Below are 24,437 nucleotides of genomic sequence, written 5' to 3' on the forward strand. Positions count from 1 at the left end.
GCCTGTGCCTTTGACCTGTTCATGGAGGAATCTCACTGCACAGAAAAACCTGAAATACCATCCTCTAACATCTGCTTTTGAGAGCAGTGGCTATACAGTCAAGTTGTTAGGAACAAGTTTGTACACCCCTTTGAAATGTATTACATTTCTCTCAAAATTGGTCATAAAACATTGTCTGATCTTCCCAGAAATTACAAGAAGGGACAAACAGAGTGTGCTTTATCGAATTCCACCCAAACCTTTACATGTTATCATATTTCTATTGGCCATAAGATGTAAACATTCACAGCAAGTCATAAGTAAGTACACCCTTGCATTCAATAGGTTTTAACCCTCAGTCGCGATAACCCTAACCAGACGTGTCCTATAGTTGCAGATCAGATACCATTATCTCAATTCTGTCAGATACACTCTAGTCAAAAATGATACGGGAAACAGAGATATATTTCAGAAGCTTTATTTCTGAATGCATACATTTGTGTTTGGGGGTATGGCTCTGTTCGAAGGAAGTTCCCCGGCTTCTCCATGAGCTCCATGGAAGCCAAGACAGGGAACATCAGCATCCTCAGGTGGTGTGCCTTCCATTTAGCTGGAAAGGCACAATACCCCGTAGAACAGAGCAAGCAACAACAACAACATGACATTGTTTGACAACGATTAGTCTGGTGGAGCAGGGGAGGTGGTGGGAGCAAAACAAGCAGCAAAAAGCAATGACAGGAAAACAAATTCATTGTTTTAAATAAAGCGCGCCATATGTCAGCATCCAATTGCGAGCTGCAGCTGATTAACCAAAGCGCAGCTGATTAGTGGAGAGTTGTATGGGTTGGGTCGGCGTCAGCCAATAGGCAAAAGGGTGCGTTGACTACGTGGTCTGCCAGATCTAAGGCAGATTGCTCGATTTGTTTTGTCTGGGCTTTGTTTTGTCTGGACTACTCCAGAATATGTATTTAATTACATTACATTACATTGCATTTGGCAGACACTTTATAACCAAAGGGACTTTCAAAAGAGGACATAATCATAGCCAACATTCCTAGCAAATGCAAAGTGCACAGGAAGTATACAGAACAACTAGTTTAGATACTCACGAATGAGGCAAGTCTTTACTTGTTTCTTGAAGGCTGCAAGAGATGTGCGTGTCTGGGAGACCGTTCTACCACTTGGGTACAACAACGGAGAAAAGTCTTGACTGGGAGTACCTAGAGCGACTGGATGGCAGAGCCAGACGGCTTGTGCTGGAGGAGGGCAGTTCTCTTCCAGTTACATAAGAGAACTGCGCTCCTCCAGCACACGCCGTCTGGCTTGTTAAGTTGGTCAAAATGGTGGTTGGATTACTAATCAGATATAGTTCCTATTGATATTAACTTGTAATGTGGAATCAAATGAAGTACATAAATAAAATACAATAAAATAAATATGAATATAAAATAAAGGTGAACACTGGTAATAACAGTATGTACACAATATAAAACGGATGAAATTTAACTACAGTGTAATAAACAAACTACTTTTGAAGACAAAGTAGACGAAACAATATTTACACGTTTTTTTAACCTTTGCTGAAAAAAAGTATTTGAAATTCTTGGTGAGATGCAGATCGTGTGCCAGTCTGGGGTGCATTTCTGGAAAGCGTAGTTGTTAGCAGTTAGCAAGTTCGGTAGTTGCAAATGGGAAATTGCATCGCAACCAACAAAGTAGCTAACATAGTTAGCAACTCCGCTTTCCTGAAATGCACCTCTGGTCTTTTGTTGAGATTGTTACTTTATTATGTTATTTGGTATTACCAGATGGCCAACATGTCATATTGCTGCTTTTTGCCTCTGAATAGTAATGCAGTATAACCTAAACTGAAATAGGAAATAGTTTGCCACACATAGGGCTGAAATGTGCTGCTTTTTGCCTCTGAAAAGTAATGCAGTATAGCCTAATCTGAAACAGGACATGATTTTGTTTTTTTTAAAGGAAGTGGCTGAGATAGGAAGTGGTTTCTCACACACAGGGTGGAAATATGCTGCCTCTTGTAGTGATAGTGCACGGTCAGCTGATTGGGTTGTTACGGTCCATTGCTGACAGTTAACCCATTGACGCCTAAGGGTGCTGAATGCCTGAGCCCTTTTTAAGAAAAGCTTCCCTCAGCCTATAGAAACATAAATATCTCAGCTTCTGAAGCACATAAAAATATGCACTGAGTTGCATTTAACCCTATCCAGACTGGGGGGGGGCTAAAAGTGCCCGCACCAACTTTGATGACGTATGACTTCTTAACGACTTAAGCTATGACTACGAAACTTGGTGACTTTTCCTAAAATTTAGTTGGCTACAGTTTAGTACCAAAAGATTACGTTTATCAGTTTTGTCGTTGCCATGGCAACGGTTTTCTGAGAGGTATGTCTGACCGAAAATCACTGATCTAAGTCTCATTATTGTTCCTTTTTCAATTTTTTTGTTATTTCCATTAGTATCAGACAGCTTTGTGAGCATTAAAGTGGTCTGAAGCATATGATCATTAAAATTTAAGTGCATTACCTAAATTTGATGGAAAATACATTATGGCGAGATTTAGGGCATTATAATCAGATGATGTCATTATGACATCATAATACCAGATAATGACACAAAAATGATGTCATTCATGGATGTCCATATGTAGATAATCTCCCCAAAGTTTGGTGGCCATACCGTATTTCGTTCATGAGTTATGAGGGGGGGTGGGGGTTGAAAGAGACCCGCCCCCAGGCCCAGGAATGACAAAAAAGCCCAGTCTGAATAGGGTTAACCCCTATGTTGTGTTCGGGTCATTTTTGACCCGTTTTCAAGTGAAAAAAAAAACACACTTTCCTTTATTTTCTTGGAATAAGGCTTCATCTAATCCTCAGTCACAATCATTTCAACACAAAAAAAAATATGTTTTATCATTTTAGTAAATTTTAAAGGTCCAAAAAAAAAAGAAAAAGTTACATCTGTGGTGTTCGGGTCAAAATTGACCCGGCATAGATTTTTGGTTGTTGTATGCATTTCTGAAAAGCTGTTGGTTGCCCTTTGTCTTCAGTTTGGTGATTTATGGTGAGGAAAATATATTTCTTGCCTGAAAAAAAAAATGCCAGCTTTTTGATATTACAAATCCAATATGGCCGCCGGACAGTCCCATACACTACAATACGTCATATCTCCTGTTGTGAAAGGAGTACAGATGTATTTCTGGTGTCTACTCATATGTTTTCATGGTCAGGGAATCCATTTCTGCATTATATAATGAGATTTTTTGCACATTTGTTTGCAAAATACATATTTCCACATTATTTTTTCCAAAAAACGTATCAAAAATTCATAATGGCACCCAAACATGTAGAACTGGTCTTATACTTTCCATAAAGTTGATGTGGCAATGACATAATGGTCCATGTTCATGGCATAGGGGATTCAGATGAATAGTGTGACTTTTTTCATGTTCATTGAGGTGTTCATTTCCAATATCTTTGCATTAGATTGCCGGAATAGCTGTGACTCTGACAGAATTGTTATTTTGTGTATTTATCACACTAAAGTCATATAAATATTGAAAAACACCAAGTCAACATATTTAAACATTGATTTTATGCACTGAAAAACTAATTTAGTTGACATTTGGTCTTTATCCTGCTATAAATCTCTTTGGGTTGGTTTGGAACAACACAAATGCCACTATTGATGATATTTTTTAATATTAGAGAAAAACTAATCAAACTAGATTGCATTCTCACAGAAAATGCTGGAAGAGGGCTTGCCTTTTGGGGCAGAGATGAAACAAAGTACTATTGAGAAAACAAAGCTAAAAGAAATGTTGGAAAAAATCCATCCACCCTGTCAGAAGTTATGGGCCAAACAATTCAGCCATCTTGGATTCAGCCATCTTGAAAGTGTTGTAGCTCTGCGTTTTGGGGATATACTAAATGACATACATGGTATTTTAAGTTGGCTAAGGAACACTGCATATGATATAATTTTGAAAATCAACATGGCTTCGAGCGGGATTCGAACTCACAACCTCCATATCTGTAATCCAGCCCCTTTGCCATTGATATTAAATGACATACAAAACATGAAATTTGAAGTTGGCTAAGGAACACTGCATACATGTCTTCGACTGGGGTTCGAACCCCCAACCTCCATATCTGTAATTCAGCACATTTGTCATTGATGATAAATGACATACATGGCATTTTAAGTTGGCCAAGGAACACTGCATATGATATAATTTTGAAAATCAACATGGCTTCGACTGGGGTTCGAACTCCCAACCTCCATATCTGTAATTCAGCACATTTGCCATTGATACTAAATGACATACATGGCATTTTAAGTTGGCCAAGGAACACTGCATATGATATAATTTTGAAAATCAACATGGCTTCGGGTGGGGTTCGAACTCTCAACCTCCATATCTGTAATCCAGCACATTTGCCATTGATACTAAATGACATACATGGTATTTTAAGTTGGTTAAGGAACACTGCATATGATATCATTTTGAAAATCAACATGGCTTCGAGCGGAATTCGAACTCACAACCTCCATATCTGTAATCCAGCCTCTTTGCCATTGATATTAAATGACATAAAATGCATGATATTTGAAGTTGGCTAAGGAACACTGCATATGATATCTTTTTGAAAATCAACATGGCTTCAGGTGGGGTTCGAACCCTCAACCTCCATATCTCTAATTCAGCTGCATTCCCATTGAGCCAAGCAGCTGGCTGTCATGCACAGTCCAGCAAGACTATATCACATTGCATTGAAGAGCTGAACAATAGACTTCTAGAATGGTTGCGCAGCTGCTCGTTAAGAATAGAATGTTGAGAGAAAGTGACAGTTGAGATGGAACCCTGTATTGGCAGCACCTGTTCTGATTGACTGAATGACAGTTAATATGGTGCTCTAAGCAGAGGGCAGAATGAGAATGAGTTTTTTGTCTTTACAAGATCGTTGTAAAAAAACTAAAAGGAGTTGGCACGTGTCCTGCGCACAGATCGGAGTCATGTATGTGATCTCTCTAACAGTCTTTGAATGAAGTTTATAGGTTAAACGGTTCAGGCACAAATGGACCTCTTAAGGGACATGCGCTGACCTCTTGAAAAAGGCACTTTTGGGAAGAATGGGAAACCTCCATAGACCCAGCCCTGTCATTTTTAAAACCAGCCTGATCTCCAAATATTCCGTGCTCCTGGACACGGATGTTAAGGACACGAAATCTGTGTCCAGGAGCACGGATTTTGCCAAAATTCCGTGCTCCTGGACACAGAATTGTTTTCCGTGCTCCTGGACACGGAATTGTTTTCCGTGATAGGTACACAGAAGTGCATTCTATAGGCTATTACTACAGCACTGTCTTAACTCTACCATTAGAAAATACATAACAAATACTAATCCTAAACAAAATAATGCTATAGCAATTTAAGTTGTGCCCTGACCAAAACATTCCCTAACCTTAACCTGTCATTAAAGACATATTTTTGAGAAATACATTTTCCAGTTGGTTGCTAGGCTATCAAATTCATATAATGAATGAAAGAAAACTAGCTGTGCCCAGACCAAAACAATCCCTAACCCTAACCTGTCAGTAAGAATTTTTTTTTTTTTGAGAAAAAATATTTGAAATTAGAAAATTTCCCGAGAAAACACAATACTGTGGAAACATAGAGCTGTGGGAGTATAGAGAGAGCACTTCTGTGTGTCCAGCACGGAAAATAATTCCGTGTCCAGGAGCACGGAATTTTGGCAAAATCCGTGCTCCTGGACACGGATTTTGTGTCCTTAACCCTTTGACGCGTTAGCGCCCCTAGCGGATGCGCATACGGGACATCAAACGATCGAAACAACAAGTACAAACATATTTGTATAAACAAAATGTTTCAGAAAGAAAATCGATACACACAACTAATGAACACACTTGGTTCTACAAACACAGAAAACCCAACGATCGTAGCTGCCATGGTTTGCTCCTAATCCTCCATCAACCACACGCTATGTTCATTGATAATGTAAACAAATTGTCCGACTTCGTCAAACTAACATCATGTATAAACATAATAGGAGCGTTTGAAACGGTCTGAAACCCCATGTAAAATTCATTTACACCACCACAAAGACATACCTTAAGTGTGAAGACTTAAAGTTTGAATTTGATGTGTTATGAGTTTGCCTACCTTTAGGTGTTACAAGTGACTGAATTCCCTCATTGAAATAATCCACGGAGACTTCGACATTTTGATGATGATAAAATCCTTTATTCCTCAAAATCGTGACTGTACACTGAAGCATTAAATCAGGGGATTCCCCACGTTAGAGCGAAAAGCAAACGCGATTGGTCCATGCGTAACCATCATGTTCGGTTGCTTGTGTTTTGCCTGGCCATGTGCGTAAATGACCTTCTCGCAGTTGCGCATAGCGGTGTTTCCCGACAGCGCGAAATTTAAAAAACCCAGGAAAATGCAGCGTCGCTATTTTAATACGGATAAAGTCCTACAGCTGTTATTTGACGAAGACATTGATGATCACATCCTGAGAGCATGGACTCAGCTGAGGAGGAGCCGTTTGACGAGCGCATCCCGTTTTGGACGTGTAAGTAGCCTACATGCGACTGCATACTAGCATGACTACACCGACTGTATGCATGCACCGATAGATAGATAGATAGATAGATAGATAGATAGATAGATAGATAGATAGATAGATAGATAGATAGATAGATAGATAGATAGATAGATAGATAGATAGATAGATAGATAGATAGATAGATAGATAGATAGATATGACTCTATACATAATAATAATAAGTTAGTTAGTTAGAACTTTATTTATCCCCGTGGGATTCCCCACGTTAGAGCGAAAAGCAAACGCGATTGGTCCATGCGTAACCATCATGTTCGGTTGCTTTGTGTTTTGCCTGGCCATGTGCGTAAATGACCTTCTCGCAGTTGCGCATAGCGGTGTTTCCCGACAGCGCGAAATTTAAAAAACTCAGGAAGATGCAGCGTCGCTATTTTAATACGGATAAAGTCCTACAGCTGTTATTTGACGACGACATTGATGATCACATCCTGAGAGCATGGACTCAGCTGAGGAGGAGCCGTTTGACGAGCGCATCCCGTTTTGGACGTGTAAGTAGCCTACATGCGACTGCATACTAGCATGACTACACCGACTGTATGCATGCACCGATAGATAGATAGATAGATAGATAGATAGATAGATAGATAGATAGATAGATAGATAGATAGATAGATAGATAGCTAGCTAGCTAGCTATGACTCTATATATAATAACAATAATAAGTTAGTTAGTTAGAACTTTATTTATCCCCGTGGGGCAATGTATTGCACTCGCTGGCACAATACACATAAGACACAGTGAGACATAAGTTATAAGCAGACAAGCACATAGAACATAAAAGATAGAGCACAGCTACTTGACCACATTTAGTGCTTTTAATAATAATAATAGTAATAGCAAATGTTATTCTATATTTTATGGTCATATAATAGGTATGCAAATTTACTGGGTATCTATGTATCTATATATCTATGCATATAATAGTTATATAGTTATATAATGCATGCTGAGCATTGCAAATGTATACTACTATATGCACAATATAATACTGTTTGCACAATCACTATGTTGTCAAAATGGCAAGGTAGATGCAAGGTACAGCGTAAGCGCTGTAATAGTAGTTGTAAAGGTCACTACCATACTACTGCTATTACACTAAAAGTCTTTACTAATGCGTTACTACATGCATTTGAATGCTTACATATAAATATACATAAATACATCAATTTAATGTTGCTGCTCAGATCAATTCTTTGTTTGTCAAAGTGTTCACTGCAATGAAATACATGCAAATGGTCCTTATTGTAAGAAATAACATGTAGTATGTATCTTCTTTACTTAGAGGGGAGTCTCCTGTAGATGTGGATGTGGAGGTGGACAGTGGAGAAGGACAGAGCGGGACATGCCCTACACAAATTGGCAGATGAATTGGGAGCTTCAGAACATCTGGTGCAGGTTGCTGCAGCTTCTGCTGAAATACAGAGGCTGTCTGGAGATATCACAATACCTGCCACCACTCCTGCTGCTGCCCCACCAAAGCCTTCCACCTCCACTGCTCCTTCTGTTGCCCCACCACAGTCTGCTAGTCACCGGCTACAGCCTGCCACGGCCACTGCTGCTGCTGCGGCTGCCTCCTCCTCCCGGCCTGCTGCCGCTGCCGCTGACTCCTTGTGCCGCAAGCGACCTCCTGCTGAGACTGTCACCCTCTCCCTCTCCTCTCCTGCCCGCCGTCGCCCTCCAGTTGCCTCTGCTGCACGCTGCAAGGGTCCCTGCTGCTGCTGCGGCTGCCTCCTCCTCCCGGTCTGCTGCTGCTGCGGCTGCCTCCTCCTTATGGCCTGATGCTGCGGCTGCCTCCTCCTTATGGCCTGATGCTGCGGCTGTCTCCTCATTATGGCCTGATGCTGCGGCTGCCTCCTCCTCCCGGCCTACTGCCGCTGCCTCCTCGCGCCGCATGCGACCTCCTGCTGTGACTGTCACCCTCATCCTCTCCTGCCCGCCGTCGCCCTCCAGTTGCCTCTGCTGCACGACGCAAGGGTCCCTCTCCTGCACGCCGTCGCCCTGCCCCACCGCAAAGCCAGCTGTGCAACACAGCAGATGACGACCCTGATGGTTGGCCAGACATTACTGTCGCTGATGTCAAGCCAACAATACTTCTTTTCTCCCCCAAACGCCGCCCAGAAGTCCAGCTGGACTTGCTCCAATCATACTCCCCACTGAACCTTTGTGTTCTGGCCAACGGGGCTCTGGTGTGCTTGCCTGGACTGACAATACAATATAGCAGACAAATTGAGAAGCGAAAACTGCATCGTTACAGGTACTATGGACATGCCCAGTCTTACTATGCAGTGTCACAGGAAGTATGACGTGCCCGGGCTACTGGTGTGGCCATTTTTGTAACTATAATAATATTACTAATGACTGTGTTTGTATAGTAGTGTTCATTCAATCATGCAGATCTATCTATTTTAGAAGTCTGACAAAAACACACAGACATTTTGAGGTGTTCCAAGTCATACATCCTTGGGAAGCAACGTTTTGAGGAAAGGCTCCTTGAGGGAAAAACTCCCTTGGAAAATCATTTTCAGAAGACTGAAAATGATTAGTACAAAAATAGTACACAGTATGCATACATTCATATCCACTGCACCTAAAGCACAATGTGCAGTGCTTCAGTATAACAGTATATAAGTCTGGATAGGTTTTGGGCACGTTTTGGAGAGAGTGTGGACCCCTGCTGTAGAAAATACAGCTATGCTTCTCAATTAATAAAAAAATGGGTTTATATAGGACTAAATGTAAATATAAGTGTAGTCACACTTGGTTTTTATTGATATGACTGTTTTTGCCTTTGGGTACTTTTGGAGAGGTTTGGAGAGGTTGGGTAGACACTTTGGGAACGCCTATGTCATGTAATGGACATTCTTTTGCAGCTCTTACAAACCTTTGTCTATTGCCTTCAAAATTTTCACACATGTTGCCAACATATAAGTGCATCATGTCATGTAATTTTTTTTGGACCTGTGCCACTCCTAAATAATTGTGCACTATAGAATCCAAATAAATCACAGGCGTTTTTTGATTTTTTTACACTTTTACTGCTGTGCCAACTGTAATATTGAATTCATAATGTTCTCATTAAAACACTTTAACTCTTTGAACATGATGTCCCAAATGTATTCTGTTATGTGGTTCATACATTTTATAAATAGCATATGTAGAACCAGAGATATTCTACTGTACATAATAAGTGTCAAATATAGGCGGAAATTGCCATTTTTTGCATCTGCATCAAAGGGTTAACATCCGTGTCCAGGAGCACAGAATTTTTGGAGATCATGTTTTTAAAACACCTGCCATTTAAAAAGTAATGGGAGTTGGGAGATGAAACTTTGACAATTTGGAGACATCCCATAGAGCTCGCTAACAACGCGTCAACTAAACTTCTAGGTGAAAGTGTTGATGTTTTATGACCGAAAAAGCCTCCTACACTCTAATCTCTAGAGTGGCGGAACCTTGGTTCATGAAGGTTCTACCATTGTTTTCAATGGGGACCCAAGCTTGCACAAAATCGCCAAAAACGGGAAAACGACAAGAGACACGGACAAGCCTATTAATATAAATGATCTCCAAGCCAAGCCTGTCGTTTTAGTGTTTGAACAGTGTCTCTATCTCGAAAGGCCTAGGAGGAGATCCATTTTCTATTTTTACTGCCCTGCACAAGACCAATAATAAAGAAACAGGACTTAGAGATTACTAGAATCGGGCCTTGCTCTGCAAGCCCGCTTAATAATAAGAAACAGGACTTAGAGATTACTAGAATCGGGCCTTGCTCTGCAAGGTCTTTGCTCTGCAAGCCCGCTTAATAAAATAATTAAACAGGACTTAGAGATTACTAGAATCGGGCCTTGCTCTGCAAGGGCCTTGCTCTGCAAGCCCGCTTAATAAATAACTAAACAGGACATAGAGATTACTAGAATCGGGCCTTGCTCTGCAAGGTCCTTGCTCTGCAAGCCCGCTTAATAAATGTGGGTGTTGTTGTACTCTCATATCAGCTGTAATACATGGACAACATAATCACTAATTGTATCACTTTAGGAGGTATTAATAGTGAATTTATGCAGATTTTGATAGTTTTGGTCATCAAAAACGATTTGCATAATGTAAGATAAAAGACCTGTAAAGTCAAAAAGATGAATACATAAAGTAATATTTCCATGGATATGAATACATACTAAGTTAACCATGAGATGAAAAAAAATATTTGATGATAACTAGTGTTTTCAGGTATTTTATGGCTGAGTTTTGTTATCACGGGTCAAAAATTACCCGAACACCACAGGTGTATGCAGCTTATGAACACAACACAAGGGTTAAAGGCTAAGACCCTCTTCTTTCATAATAATGTGTTCATTCATCTCAAACAAAAAGAGATTTTTAACCCTCTGGGCGCCAGAGGTTTTTGCCCAAAACGGATGATTTTGACATGTCATATTCAAAAGGCTGTGGCTTGACATAGGTAATAGATAGAGCCTGACAATTAATGAGACAAATATTGAGGATGACCCAAAGTTTATTTTAGGAGTAAATGATCCCATCTAATTTGCATATTTTGACGTCATATGGTGTCGGCCATTTTGAATTTATAACGAGTTATTGCATATTTTTGTATATTTTTTTAAATATTTTGAATCATTTATTTTATTTAATTCATAAAACTTCCCCAGACACCTTCACTATTATGTTCTGTGCATACATTTAGGTCTAGATAGCAAAAATTGTACACTAAATGTGTAATTTGTAACTAATATTGTGCAACAATGTAGCACAGTGACAAACACAAGTGAATGGAAGGTTGCCGTTTTGCCTGTAGGGGCTGGTCTATGAAGGTGACAAGTTTTTTTTAGTGCATGGAAACCCTTCACAGCAATGCCCAGCATACAGATTCAATCCACACTAGGGATATTATGTGCATTTTATCCATCTGTGGGTCTTTGAACCAAGTACAGCAGGCCTACAGTAGCCTACAGTAGGCCTGTCAGCGTACACCCTGAAGGACTCTGGGTATGGACTACATTTCTAAAAACTTGAGCAAATGCCTTTTCAAACAAAGTGTTACATTTACTGATATACAAATAAGTGATATAAAGGAACCTGTATGTGTGTGTGTGTGTGTGTGTGTGTGTGTGTGGGGGGGGGTTACCATAGGCTATCGCCCATGTCATTCTGATGCACCAAACCCCAGCTGGTATCACAATTTTCTGTTGCTAATAGACTCAGTCAGGTCGCAATTTGACATAATTATTACTATTATTATATTATGAGAATAGCATTGCTATTTATTTAGACCTGCAGACGGCACAAACAGTGTCGAGTAGCGTGAAATGCGATTCCAATTTGCACCGAGTAGAATGGGCACGAGACCTGTGTGTCTCAGGCTCCTATACAGGAATATGCACACTTCTTTTGTCTTAATTTACTTTTCTACTTAGTATACAAGCTCTTCTACAAACATCCCGACCCCTGTCACCCTCCAGGTGTTGACTATTGAGTCTGTAACAGGCAGATTACGACGCTTTTCCTCATCCCCCGTTGCAATGAACGTCGCCAGCATAGCGACAGTAGGCTAGAATTTCTATAGGCTACAAAGCAGCACCAAATATTTACCTCGCATCTTGATCGGAAAAACCTTCCCTTCCTCATTATATAAGTCTCCTGCAGAAACAAACACTTCTATTGTGTACTTACAAGTGAATGAATGAAGGGTTTTCCTGTTACAGTCCCCATGATCGACAAATAGGCTATCGATAGTCTCCCTCAGGCACCATAACATGGGAAGTTCTACTGCGGCAGAAAATACACTCCTGTTTGCATATTACCTCTTTTAGGGGCGAAATACATGATGAATACATATGTACAACCATGACAAGTTACCATTTGAATGCATTTGGTCGTTTATTCAGTAGAATTATCCACCTAATGTCACTCTAGAGTTGCTTCCGTCTTTTGAGTTGTTTCACAGGGGAGGAGTTACTTCCGCAATGAACGCGGTTTGTAGTTTTGTAGTTTTCTTAAACAAAATACCATATAAGGCGTCCCAATGTGTTTAGAACTGAAGTAAAACATGTCTGCCACCTATAGAGGTGGAAGTTGAACTACATTTGATATCCTATTTGAAAAAAACGACCGTTTTATACAATACGGCATCTCGTCGACGAAAGTCGCTTATGGCGCCCAGAGGGTTAATAAAGTTGTCTCAAATCTCATGAGCTTGAATGTTGCGTAATGCAGCTCCAGGCGCCAGGGCCAATGTTGCACAACGCAACATCAGGCATCAATGGGTTAAAGGACAAGTGCACTGTTTTGAATATTAGGCCCCTTTTTGAGTTGTCTGCAATGCTTTAGAGTCCCCCTAAGGTTTTCTATTTTAAAAAAAAAATACTGCTGTCTCCATTATTTGGTTAGATTGGATTTTGTCTCAATTGGCTTTGAAATGGTCGTCTATGGGCGTGTCCAAATATGTTCTTTAAAAACGCTCTAAACTTTTGTTTTTGAAAGTATGCATCTCAATAAGTGGTTAGGGGTGTTCAATGGTACCCCTAACAAGTTTGAAGGCGAAATATGGCTTGTGTCATTTTTTATTTGTCATTTTGTGAATGAATGAAAAAATAATGTATTTACAAAATGTTACATAAAACTTGACAGAAGCCATGATTTGTTACAAAAATTGTTGGAATACCAGTGAATACCCCTAAACGCTTGGTGAGTTGCATATTCTTGACAACAAATGTTTACTGTAGTTTTAAGAACAGATTTAGTCGTGCCCATAGACAGGCATTCTAAATCCGGTTGAGACAAAATCCAAATGAGCCAAATAACAGAGACAGCAGCAAACATGAAATAAACGGTGAGGGGCTTAGAACTCAGAAATGGGGCTTAATGTTCAAAATAGGGCACTTGTCCTTTAAGCTTACAGGGAGGTGTCCATTCCAGTGCCCAGGTACCCTAAAACTTCCTCATGTTCCACTGTCTTGCCTTGGATGGAGAGTGGCTGGAACAGAGTTGATGTCTTGTCTTTGCCCCCACAGCATATAATAGTTCCTTTGTCTTTCAGACATTCAGCTCTAAGGAAAGTTCTACAAACGTTTGGCTCAGGTTGTTAGCTACCTCTAATGATGACACAATCAGTTTGAGGCAGATACTGCTCTGCCATATTGGTACAGAAATTATATTGAACATCTGCCACAAGCTTGTTAATGTGATGGAATGATTTATAATTGGCAGTCATTTAAGCTGTTACTTATTCTGTAAACCTGTCTGCAAGTTGAGCTTTTACTTGCCCAAAATCATAGTCAAAGTTTGTATTGCTTCAAATGCAGTGTAACATGTGATGGCTAATATGCTCAATAGGTCAGATCTCTACTCTATTTCAAATGTCAGATCTCTACTCTACTTCAAATGTCAGATCTCTACTCTACTTCAGATGTCACATCTCTACTCTATTTCAAATGTCAGGAGTGCGTTGCTGGAACGTTAGCATCTTTCTACAGATGTACTGTAAACGTATCTACTTACTTCAAGGCGAAATACGTGCATTTCCATTCCCACAGTAAGCCCAAAGTAGTGTGGCTACTTTCCTGAGTCCACACCGCTACTTACTTTCTTGTCATTGCCGTGCGTGACCAAAGAAGCAACAAGAGACAAGCATGAATAGCCCTTTTGATTGGATGACAACCACATGTGTCTTGCTGACTCATGATTCAGCTGTTTCCTCCTAAATTCAGTGCGTGAAGTAGAAAGCAATAATGTACAACCACCACCAGCACATTTGATTGGATGTCACCGCTGACACCATGACTCAGCCGTTTCCTCCACAACACACCTCGTAATTTCTTTGTGAAAAAACACGGCCGTGGCTGGCATTACAATTTGACACCGTCCGCACCAATAATGCAGTATTATCTGCATGCCGATTGGATTTCGTTTCATTCCGAGGTGTAATTTGTAAAATATTTGGATAATAAAGTAGTGGTTCCTCCCGGAAATGCACCTGTTGAAGTGTCAAAACCCTAAAAAAAATTGGTGCGAATTTCATTACATAGCCTAGTGGTATTTACGCTTGCATCCCAATGGGAAAACAGAAGCCACGCAGGTTCGAATCCACATGGTTGCAGTGCCAACATTTTGGAAATATCTGGCAGAAATAGATAATTTATTTTGTGCATTACCAACACACACGTGCAGCCAAGGGAAAATGTGTTACACTGTAGGGTCCAAAACACGATTTCACGAGTTGTTGTCAACATGCTGCACAGCGGATTCGAACCCGCGTGGCTCGCGTCTTCCCATTGATAGGCAAGCGTAAATACCACTAGGCTATGAAAAGAAATTCGCACCAAATTCTTTTTAGTTGACACTGAAACCAGTGAATTTCCGGGAGTAACCAATACTTTCTAATCCAAATATTTCACAAATTACACAGCGAAATGAGACGAAATTCAATCGATATACAGCTAAAAGTATATTATTAGTGTGGGATTCATCAGATTCCAAGGATATGAATTTTTTTTTCACGAACAAATGACATGACGTGAATTTGTGTTCTGAACACTCTCGCAGCTGTATCATGACTTTGTGTGCATGTCGATTGATTTTCAGTGCTTTTGCACCACAGGATTAAAAGATATTGACACATTTGTGGTCAAATATGTACTACAACTTTAGCTAATGGGTGGAGTCACACTCTGAAGTAGACTAGCACTGTGTGTTACTTGGGGTGGCTTAGGTGATGTCTGGCTTCAACTCCACTGTCGAGATACGGATAGGAGGCGCCCCACTTTCAAAGTCCCCACTACTTCAAAGTGCGCATTACTCCAAACAGTAGTTACTTTGTGTGCTAACGTTCGAGACACAGGAGTTAGCAACTTTTATAGTATCTACTCCACAACGTTGCTAGTCTGTTAGCAACTTCGCAATGGAGAAACGAAGCCCAGACCTCTACTCTATTTCAGATCAGATGTCAGATCTCTACTCTATTTCAAATGTCAGATCTCTACTCTATTTCAAATGTCAGATCTCTACTCTATTTCAAATGTCAGATCTCTACTCTATTTCAAATGTCAGATCTCTACTCTATTTCAAATGTCAGATCTCTACTCTATTTCAGATGTCAGATCTCTACTCTGCTTCAAATGTCAGATCTCTAGTCTACTTCAGAGTAAATTAAGAGTACTGCAAATAGTGATTTCTGCAACTCTGATCTGGGATTCTTAGCCCTGAAATGTCATGGACCTGGCATTAATGAGAGAGAGAGAGAGAGAGAGAGAGAGAGAGAGAGAGAGAGAGAGAGATCATATTGTGTTTTGCATTTGTGTGTAACTCAAGAGACTCCTGTTGTGTTTTCAGTGTCCAGCAGGGGGCATCAGACACACAGAACCTGAAAACAGACAAGACCAAGAGGGACACTGCAGAACACAGGTGTGTGTGTGTGTGTGTGTGTGTGTGTGTGTGCGTGCGTGCGTGCGTGCGTGTGTGTGTCTGATGCTGTCGATTCATGATTGTCTCATCCATATTTGAATGTAGATTAACTAGTAGGCTACATCTCTTTGGCTAGAGATGGGAAATGTGGGATTGGTGGTTGTGAGGAAGAGTTTCAGTGTGGATAGTAGGGCTGCACAACAAAAGGACTTAATTTTCGATAACAAGTACGAATTTTCTGTGCTGTCCAATCACCAGCTGAATATCAACAAATGCACGAGAAGCCCGCCATGAACAAAGCCGCGCCCCCAACACAAACCGACAAATTAGTGACAAGAAAAACAGTCGGCTAAATGTATACATATCGTTTAAATATCATTATTGAGGTATTGCGTGCTGTTATCGAGTATCACATTTTTTTCTGGTATCGTGCAGCCCTAGTGGATATGTGTATGTGTTACAGTATGTCTGTATTTGGAGGACCCTCTGGAGAACGAAATGTTCATCTCAAAAGGCTGTCCTTTAATAAAGAATTTGAATTTGAATGTAGAGGCCAATTGTCTTGTACTGCCAGAAATCCTAGAGTCTCCTATTCCAGTGTTTTTGTGACTGAAGTTGAGTGTATATTAGGATATGACATTAGAATTGGATGCTGAAGTCACGCCCTTCTACTTCCGGTCCAGGGGCCTTCACTCGCACACATGTTGAATAGAAGTGAATGGAGTCAGTCAAATCCAAATCTTGATACCATTTGACATTTGCTCCTGAATTCACATATGAGTGCAGTCACGTATTGGACTTGAACCGAAGCTGAAGACACACAGCTAAAGTGGCTGCACATCAGACATGTGACTTCTCTAGTGTGGTCCAAATAATTACACATTTTAGCATTCACACAACTCACAAATCAGTTGGCAATTTAAGTTGACAACCACATCACTGATAATTATTAATTCCGAGGTACAGCGCTGGTTTGTGTGATCTAGAGGGAAAGATGAGTTGGATCGGATAATGAGTTTGATCAGTTCATTAGAGCCCAGTCAAGTTTGTGTCTTGTCAGTCCCCATGAGCTGTCTGGAAGGGGCAGAGACATAGGCTGCCCATAGTTCAGTTCCTTATGATTGAAGAAGTGTTCACATATGCAATGGTTGTACCTGAACTAATAGCACTTACAGTATGCAACATTGTATGTGTGTGTGTGTGTGTGTGTGTGTGTGTGTGTGTGTGTGTGTGTGTGTGTGTGTGTGTGTGTGTGTGTGTGTGTGTGTGTGTGTGTGTGTGTGTGTGTGTGTGTGTGTGTGTGTGTGTGTGTGTGTGTGCGTGTGTGTGCGTGTGTGTGCACGCGCACGCACATATGTGGGTAGATGACGTGACGTATACATTTTGCTGTCGCAGGCTCTTAAAATTAAGTAAATTCATGCTTTCAAAATTGTCAATGCTTTAAATGATTAAACTAATTCGTAACTAAGTCGTTGTTGTGAAAAAGTAATATGTAATAAATCCAGAGCTTAAATAAGTATACTTAATTTTGAGTCAAATGTCACATTTGTCCTATGGTGTGACTGAGGCAAGCCTAGTTCTCCATATTAAAACATTTTTAAATAAATAATCAAAGCTCAGTCATTTGTCTAAACAACCCTGGCATGTTTTTCAAGGTGTCTATTTTAGCAAGTGGCAATGCTTAATTTTTTTCCTGTTTTTCTGAGACCGTATGGACTTATGAAACTTTGTCGCAGAAAACAATGTCCTAAGGTGTGACATCATATTTTTGGTTAATTCTGTGGATAATTATCTATTGTTGAAGCTCCAGCGCAGAGGTTGCGCTAGACTTTTTCACAGTCCGTCATTTTGACGGACAGGGTCGAAAAAATCCGTCATCGCTTATTTTTTAAATTCTCCACCTGGTTTCTCAATGTGGGGTCGCGACCCCGCATCGAGAACAACACATGCGCAATTGCGGCCAATTGAGAGTAAACCGCTGTGAATACACCCCCTTTCACTCGACATTCATTCTCCAACTTAGAGGATGGAGTCAATTTTGCTGTCCACTTTCTCTCTCTGCCTCCCTCAATGCACTGTTGAAAAAGCTGCAGATATCTGTCATGACACGCGTCTGATTCAGTGTTCAGCGCTATGGTCACCACAAGCACTTTTTTAAAAGACGCGTGCAGGGCTTTATCCAACAGCTGTCAGACACTCGTTTTGCTCTGATTAATACACCGATAGTAATACAAAGGCGCAGTGATAAATAATATTCGCGTTGGACTTCACTTCACATGCACGATGGAAAGGAAGCCGTCTTGAAGCAGAAAGGTGTAGCCCAGACAGTAGATAAAGGCACTGAAGCCTACAACAGGAAGACAACCAGATTTCGCAAAACTTTGTTGAAAAATGTCAGCGACGGTAAAGGGAGCCTCTCCATACGTAGCCCCATCGGCTTATATGTTGGCTCTGGGAGCGCGGTAAAATTGTCTAGAAAAAAAAATATCGCCTATAATGGGTGAACCAGCTATCGAAATGAGAAAAGGTTAGCCGTTTCTGGCAGCGTTTGCCAAGTTGTAAGTTGTGTTGCCTGGTAATATTTAGGTTCTTGAATATCCGTCGTTTTTATTAGTTAATGTCCTGAAGCCGTTTTAGACCTGCGTTGCCTTTGAGTGAAGGTTCTGGCTAGCAAACGTGCTATTCGCATATTTGTTTTTGTTTCAAGCGAGGAGTTATGAAACAATGCTTCTATGAAGGGCGATAGAGGGACAACTTCGTCATTGGCAGAAAATCAGATAGCCTAGTCGGTAAATGTAGTAGGCCTAGGTCTACACATAGTTCTGAATCTTAAAGTCGAAGTCACACGTGTATGGTGGCAACGTCTTAGTTATTTTAATTCATTATTTTGAGCAAGTGCAGAGGCGCGCGCTCTGCTGCAGCCAGCCGCACAGCCCAGCTGCGGCGCATGGTATGACAAGCAGGGAGAGAGGGAGAAAGGCAAACGATAGTAGCATGAAATTATCTGCGCTGATAACTATGCCTAATTGAAATGCATATTTGCTCTACTCGATAGAGGTGTAGGCCTACTTAAACTTGTGATTTATTTATCATCACCCTGAATATTGATCTGTCAAAATGACGGACAGGCTTATGGCTGTCATTAAGAGTTGCGATAGGCTGATAATCGACGATTCAAAGACTTATAAGTGTAAAGTGTAGGTCCATATTGACTACAACATTATATTATGATCAAAAGACAAAAAAATCATGTTGATATATTTGTTTCTGGCTCAGTTTTGCATTTCTGTCCTTTAGCGTGACATGAATGTCCTACGGTGTGACATGTTTTAAACGCTCAAATATTTGTTTGAGCTAAACAATATGTTTGATAAACACTGAATATTGCATTAGGGAAGAACAAATTATCGTCCCTGAAAAGTTAGTATAAATTCGGACAATTTTGAACATTTAAAAGAAAGATATCCCTGTTTTTCCTCGAAGGTTTCTAATAATCTCACATCTAATGGGGGAAAAAATCCTTAATTGGTTATTTCTCATTAAATTAAGACTTTAAAAATGCAATAAATATGAAGAGTGTTACAATGTTCATAAAACTCCATCAAGCCATCTCTACATTACTTAATATATTTATTTCTTAACGTCACACCAAAGGACATATTTTCAGCAAATTGCTTTATCAACGTAAATAAATAATCAATGAATAGACCAACATTGTGACCACTTGGATTTTTTGAAAGATTAATTGTTGCACTACGTAGACATATACTTTTTTCCCTCATAAACAATGATTTGTGAAAAAAATGTTTTTTGCTGCCTATCCGTCATCTACCCGTATGCCTGAAATTTAATATTGTTTGTGCGTGCGTGTGTCTGTGCGTCCTTGTGTGGTCTTGCATTGTGTAAAACTGACTGGAGACGCATGTTGTGTTGACAGTGTCCAACAGGGGGCATCAGACACACACAAAAAGAAAAGAGACAAGACCAAGAGGGGTACTGCAGAACACAGGTGTGTGTGTGTGCGTGTGTGTGTGTGTGTGTGTGTGTATGTGTGTGTGTGTGTGTGGGTGTGTGTGTGTGCGCGTGCGCTTGCGTGTGCGCGTGTGTGCGTGTCTGCGTGCCTGCGTGCCTGTGTGTGTGTAAGATGTGTTGTTGGCTGCATTACTTTTAGTATTATATAGTGAGTTAAATGTAACGTGCATCTATGCATTTGTGTGTAACTCGTAACTCAAGAGATTCAAGTTGTGTTTTCAGTGTCCAGCAGGGGGCATCAGACACGCAGAAACTGAATACAGACAAGACCAACAGGGACACTGCAGAACACAGGTGTGTGTGTGTGTGTGTGTGTGTGTGTGTGTGTTTGTGTGCGTGTGTGTGTGTGTGTGTGTGTGTGTGTGTGTGTGTGTGTGTGTGTGTGTGTGTGTGTGTGTGTGTGTGTGTGTGTGTGTGTGTGTGTGTGTGTGTGTGTGTGTGTGTGTGTGTGTGTGTGCAGACTGTAAGATGTGTCGTAGGTATAATATGGTGAGTTAAATGTAATGTGATCTTCTGTTGTTGATCTAGATTGACACCAGAGGAGGCCGAGCTCAGGTCCTTTCTGAAGGAGAAGTGTCAACATCTGGTTGAAGGAGTACCACATCAGGGAGACGCCAGACTCCTCCAGGACATCTACACAGATCTCTACATCACAGAGGGGGGGAGTCGGGGGGTCAATGAAGAGCATGAGGTCAGACAGATAGACAGAGCATCCTGTAGAGAAGGAACACGTGGCAGACTCATCAAATGCAGTGACATCTTTAAACCCTTATATAGAGAGAAAACTTCCATGTACTATAACACATACCGTAATGTGATGATGATGAAGAAGAGGAGGATTCTGATGATGATGAGGAAGGAAAGGGTTCTGATGATGATGAGGAAGAAGAGGATTCTGATGATGATGAGGAAGGAAAGGGTTCTGATGATGATGAGGAAGAAGAGGATTCTGATGATGATGAGGAAGAGGAGGATTCTGATGGTTTTGAGGGAGAGGAGGATTCTGATGAGAACAGACTAATCAAATGCAGTGACATCTTTAAACCCTTAGGTGTACATCCACAAAGGGGTCTTTGGCAGCACAAACCCATCAGAGTAGTACTGACAAAGGGAGTGGCAGGCATTGGAAAAACCGTGTCCGTGCAGAAGTTCATTCTGGACTGGACTGAAGGAGAAACCAATCAGGACATTCACTTCATTTTCCCTCTTCCTTTCCGAGAGCTGAACCTGATGAAGAATACAAAACTCAGTCTGTTGGAGCTAGTTCAACACTTTTTCACACAAATGAAAGATCTGAAAGTGCTCTCCAGTTCTGAGACCAAAACTCTGTTCATCTTCGATGGTCTGGATGAGTGCAGACTTCCTCTCGATTTCCGCTCCAACCCGAGGTGTTGTGAAGTGACAGAGCCAGCCTCAGTAGATGTACTTCTGACCAACCTCATCAATGGGAATCTACTTCCCTCTGCTCTTGTCTGGATCACCACCCGACCAGCAGCAGCTGGTCAGATCCCTGCTGAGTGTGTGGACCAGGTGACAGAAATTAGGGGGTTCAATGACCCACAAAAAGATGAGTACTTCCAGAAGAGAATCAGTGATGAGAACCTGGCCTTGCAAGTCATCAACCACCTGAAGTCATCCAGAAGCCTTTACATCATGTGCCACATTCCAGTTTTCGCCTGGATTTTGGCCACTGTTGCAGAGAAAACATCAGAGAGAGGAGAAATGCCAAGGACTCTCACTCAGATGTACACTCACTTCCTGAACATTCAGACTTGCATCAAGAAAGAGAAGTACACAGAGAGAAGAGAGACAGATGAAGAGATGGTTTTGAAACTGGGGAAACTGGCTTTCCAACAGCTGGAGAAGGGCAATCTGATCTTCTATGAGGAAGACCTGCGTGAGAGTGGCATTGATGTCACAGAAGCATCTCTGTACTCAGGAGTGTGTACACAGATCTTCAGAGTGGAGGCTGGGCTGTGCCATGGGAGAGTGTTCAGCTTTGTGCATCTGAGCATCCAGGAATTCCTTGCAGCACTATATGTGTTCCTCTGCTTCTGCAACGGTGCCAGAAATGAACCACACCAACATCAACCCTCTCATCTCTCTGCTCTGTTCAGAGCTGCAACACTTGAAGACCTACACAAGACTGCAGTGGATCTGGCCTTACAGAGTGAGAACGGACACCTGGACCTTTTCCTCCGCTTCCTTCTGGGCCTCTCACTGGAGTCCAATCAGAAGCTCCTAAGACACTTACTGCCACAGACCAATATCCAACCACAGAACTTAGGGCAAACAGTACAGTATGTCAAGCATAAGATAAGGCATGAGTTGAAGTCTGATAGAAAGATCAACCTCTTCTACTGTCTGAATGAGCTGAATCAGCATGCTGTAGTGGATAACATTGACAGGAAGGAAGGAAAGATGTCTGTAGAGATGCTCTTACCAGGTCAGTGGAAGACTAGAGAGTTTGAGTTTGAGTTATCAGAAGAGCAGCTGGATGGGTTTGACCTGCAGAAGTACATAAAGACACCAGAAGAGGATCTGACTGACCTCCTCAGCCCAGATGACGTCCTCAAGAAGCTGGTGCCAGCAGTGTCATCAGCACTGTAAGTAAACCTGGTGTGTGTGTGTGTGTGTGTGTGTGTGTGTGTGTGTGTGTGTGTGTGTGTGTGTGTGTGTGTGTGTGTGTGTGTGTGTGTGTGTGTGTGTGTGTGTGTGTGTGTGTGTGTGTGTGTGTGTGTGTGTGTGTGTGTGTGTGTGTGTGTGTGGTTGAGTGAGTGAGATAGAGAGACAGAGAGAGAACACTATGAGTTACTGTACATCCACAGGCAAAATGATAGTCGTGACTGATTGTTGTAAAAGCGAATAAAGTAATAAACGTAGATTTGTGCATGAATGGAATATGTTTGTGCGTGCTTATTTTTGTGTGTGTGTGTTTGGTGGTGACAGGCTGGGCTTCCACACTGTGTGTTGGTCACCAATGTCACTTAGTGGTTTGTTGTGCTGGCTGGTACAGAGGACTCTGATATTTATATCCCCGAAACGCGGAGCGTCGGGGATGTAATGGTTTTGCGTGCGCCGCCGCCGCGTCCGCCGCGTCCGCCGCGTCCGCCGCGTCCGCCGCCGCAGCCGCGTCCGCCGCCGCAGCCGCCGTGTAAGGTCTTTCGTGTTAACACGATAACTTTTGAACGAATGTTTGGATTTGTCCCATATTTTTTGGGTGAATGCTCTAGGGCAGGTTCATGAACTGATTCGAGTTTGGAGGTCAACACTTTCAAGATGGCTGAATTCAAGATGGCCGAATTTTTGTTTGGTCCATAACTTGTGACCGGGTGGATGGATTTGTCCCAGATTTGGTGTGTGAATGCTCTAGGGTAGGTTCATGAACTGATTAGAGTTTGGAGGCCAACACTTTCAAGATGGCTGAATTCAAGATGGCCGAATTATTGTTTGGCCCATAACTACTGACCGGGTGGATGGATTTGTCCCAGATTTTGTGTGTGAATGCTCTAGGGTAGGTTTATGAACTGCTTCGAGTTGGGAGGTCAACACTTTCAAGATGGCTGAATTCAAGATGGCCGAATTTTTGTTTGGTCCATAACTTCTGACCGGGTGGATGGATTTGTCCCAGATTTGGTGTGTGAATGCTCTAGGGTAGGTTCATGAACTGATTCGAGTTTGGAGGCCAACACTTTCAAGATGGCTGAATTCAAGATGGCCGAATTATTGTTTGGCCCATAACTACTGACCGGGTGGATGGATTTGTCCCAGATTTTGTGTGTGAATGCTCTAGGGTAGGTTCATGAACTGATTCGAGTTTGGAAGACAACACTTTCAAAATGGCGGAATTTTCATTTGGCCCATAACTTCTGACTGGGTGGATTGATTTGCCCGGTAACACCTTATTTTAATGGTTCACCATTTCAGTGAATCTACCACATTAGGTACAGTGTAATAACATTTAATAGCATGTAATACTAGTGTAATACCAGTGTAGCAATATGCAATATCAGGTACAGTGTAATAACGAGTGTAACAGTATGCAATACCATGTAATATAGTGTAATACCAGTGTAACAATATGCAATACCATGTAATACCACTTACGCACAAACACATGATGTAAGTAAAAAAATGGCGGTGTTACACTGGTATTACATTGTATTAACTAGAAATGCACTCAGAGAGCGCAGACCTCCGCCAAGGAAGTTCAGTTCCTTTTTAGACACATAAGATATGTGTGTCATGATGTGGTGTCATCCATGTAGATGTAGACCTGTTCAGAAAATTAAAACAAAAATTGAACCGTGAAGTTGTAACCAAATTATATCTGTCTCCATT

At 41.3% G+C, this 24,437-nt stretch overlaps 1 protein-coding gene across 1 annotated transcript; it reads left to right on the plus strand.

Moving 5' to 3' along the window:
* Positions 1-7,086: 7,086 nt before the first annotated feature.
* LOC134446438 (protein NLRC3-like) lies at positions 7,087-22,732 on the plus strand. The gene is made up of 6 exons (XM_063195804.1): positions 7,087-7,138; positions 8,601-8,904; positions 15,993-16,064; positions 20,319-20,390; positions 20,625-20,787; positions 20,910-22,732. The coding sequence occupies exons 1-6, from the start codon at positions 7,087-7,089 to the stop codon at positions 22,704-22,706; spliced, it is 2,460 nt and encodes an 819-aa protein (XP_063051874.1). The 3' UTR covers positions 22,707-22,732.
* Positions 22,733-24,437: the final 1,705 nt, after the last annotated feature.

The sequence above is a fragment of the Engraulis encrasicolus genome, chromosome 3 (genome assembly GCF_034702125.1).
Source record: "Engraulis encrasicolus isolate BLACKSEA-1 chromosome 3, IST_EnEncr_1.0, whole genome shotgun sequence".
NCBI lineage: Eukaryota > Metazoa > Chordata > Actinopteri > Clupeiformes > Engraulidae > Engraulis > Engraulis encrasicolus.

Excerpts from the sequence above, each read along its gene's own strand:
- LOC134446438 (XM_063195804.1), top strand. The coding sequence starts at position 7,087 with ATGGACTCAGCTGAGGAGGAGCCGTTTGACGAGCGCATCCCGTTTTGG. Across the intron at positions 20,391-20,624 it reads AGGGACACTGCAGAACACAG|ATTGACACCAGAGGAGGCCG; the intron begins GTGTGTGTGTGT and ends TTGTTGATCTAG. Across the intron at positions 20,788-20,909 it reads GGGTCAATGAAGAGCATGAG|TGTGATGATGATGAAGAAGA; the intron begins GTCAGACAGATA and ends CACATACCGTAA.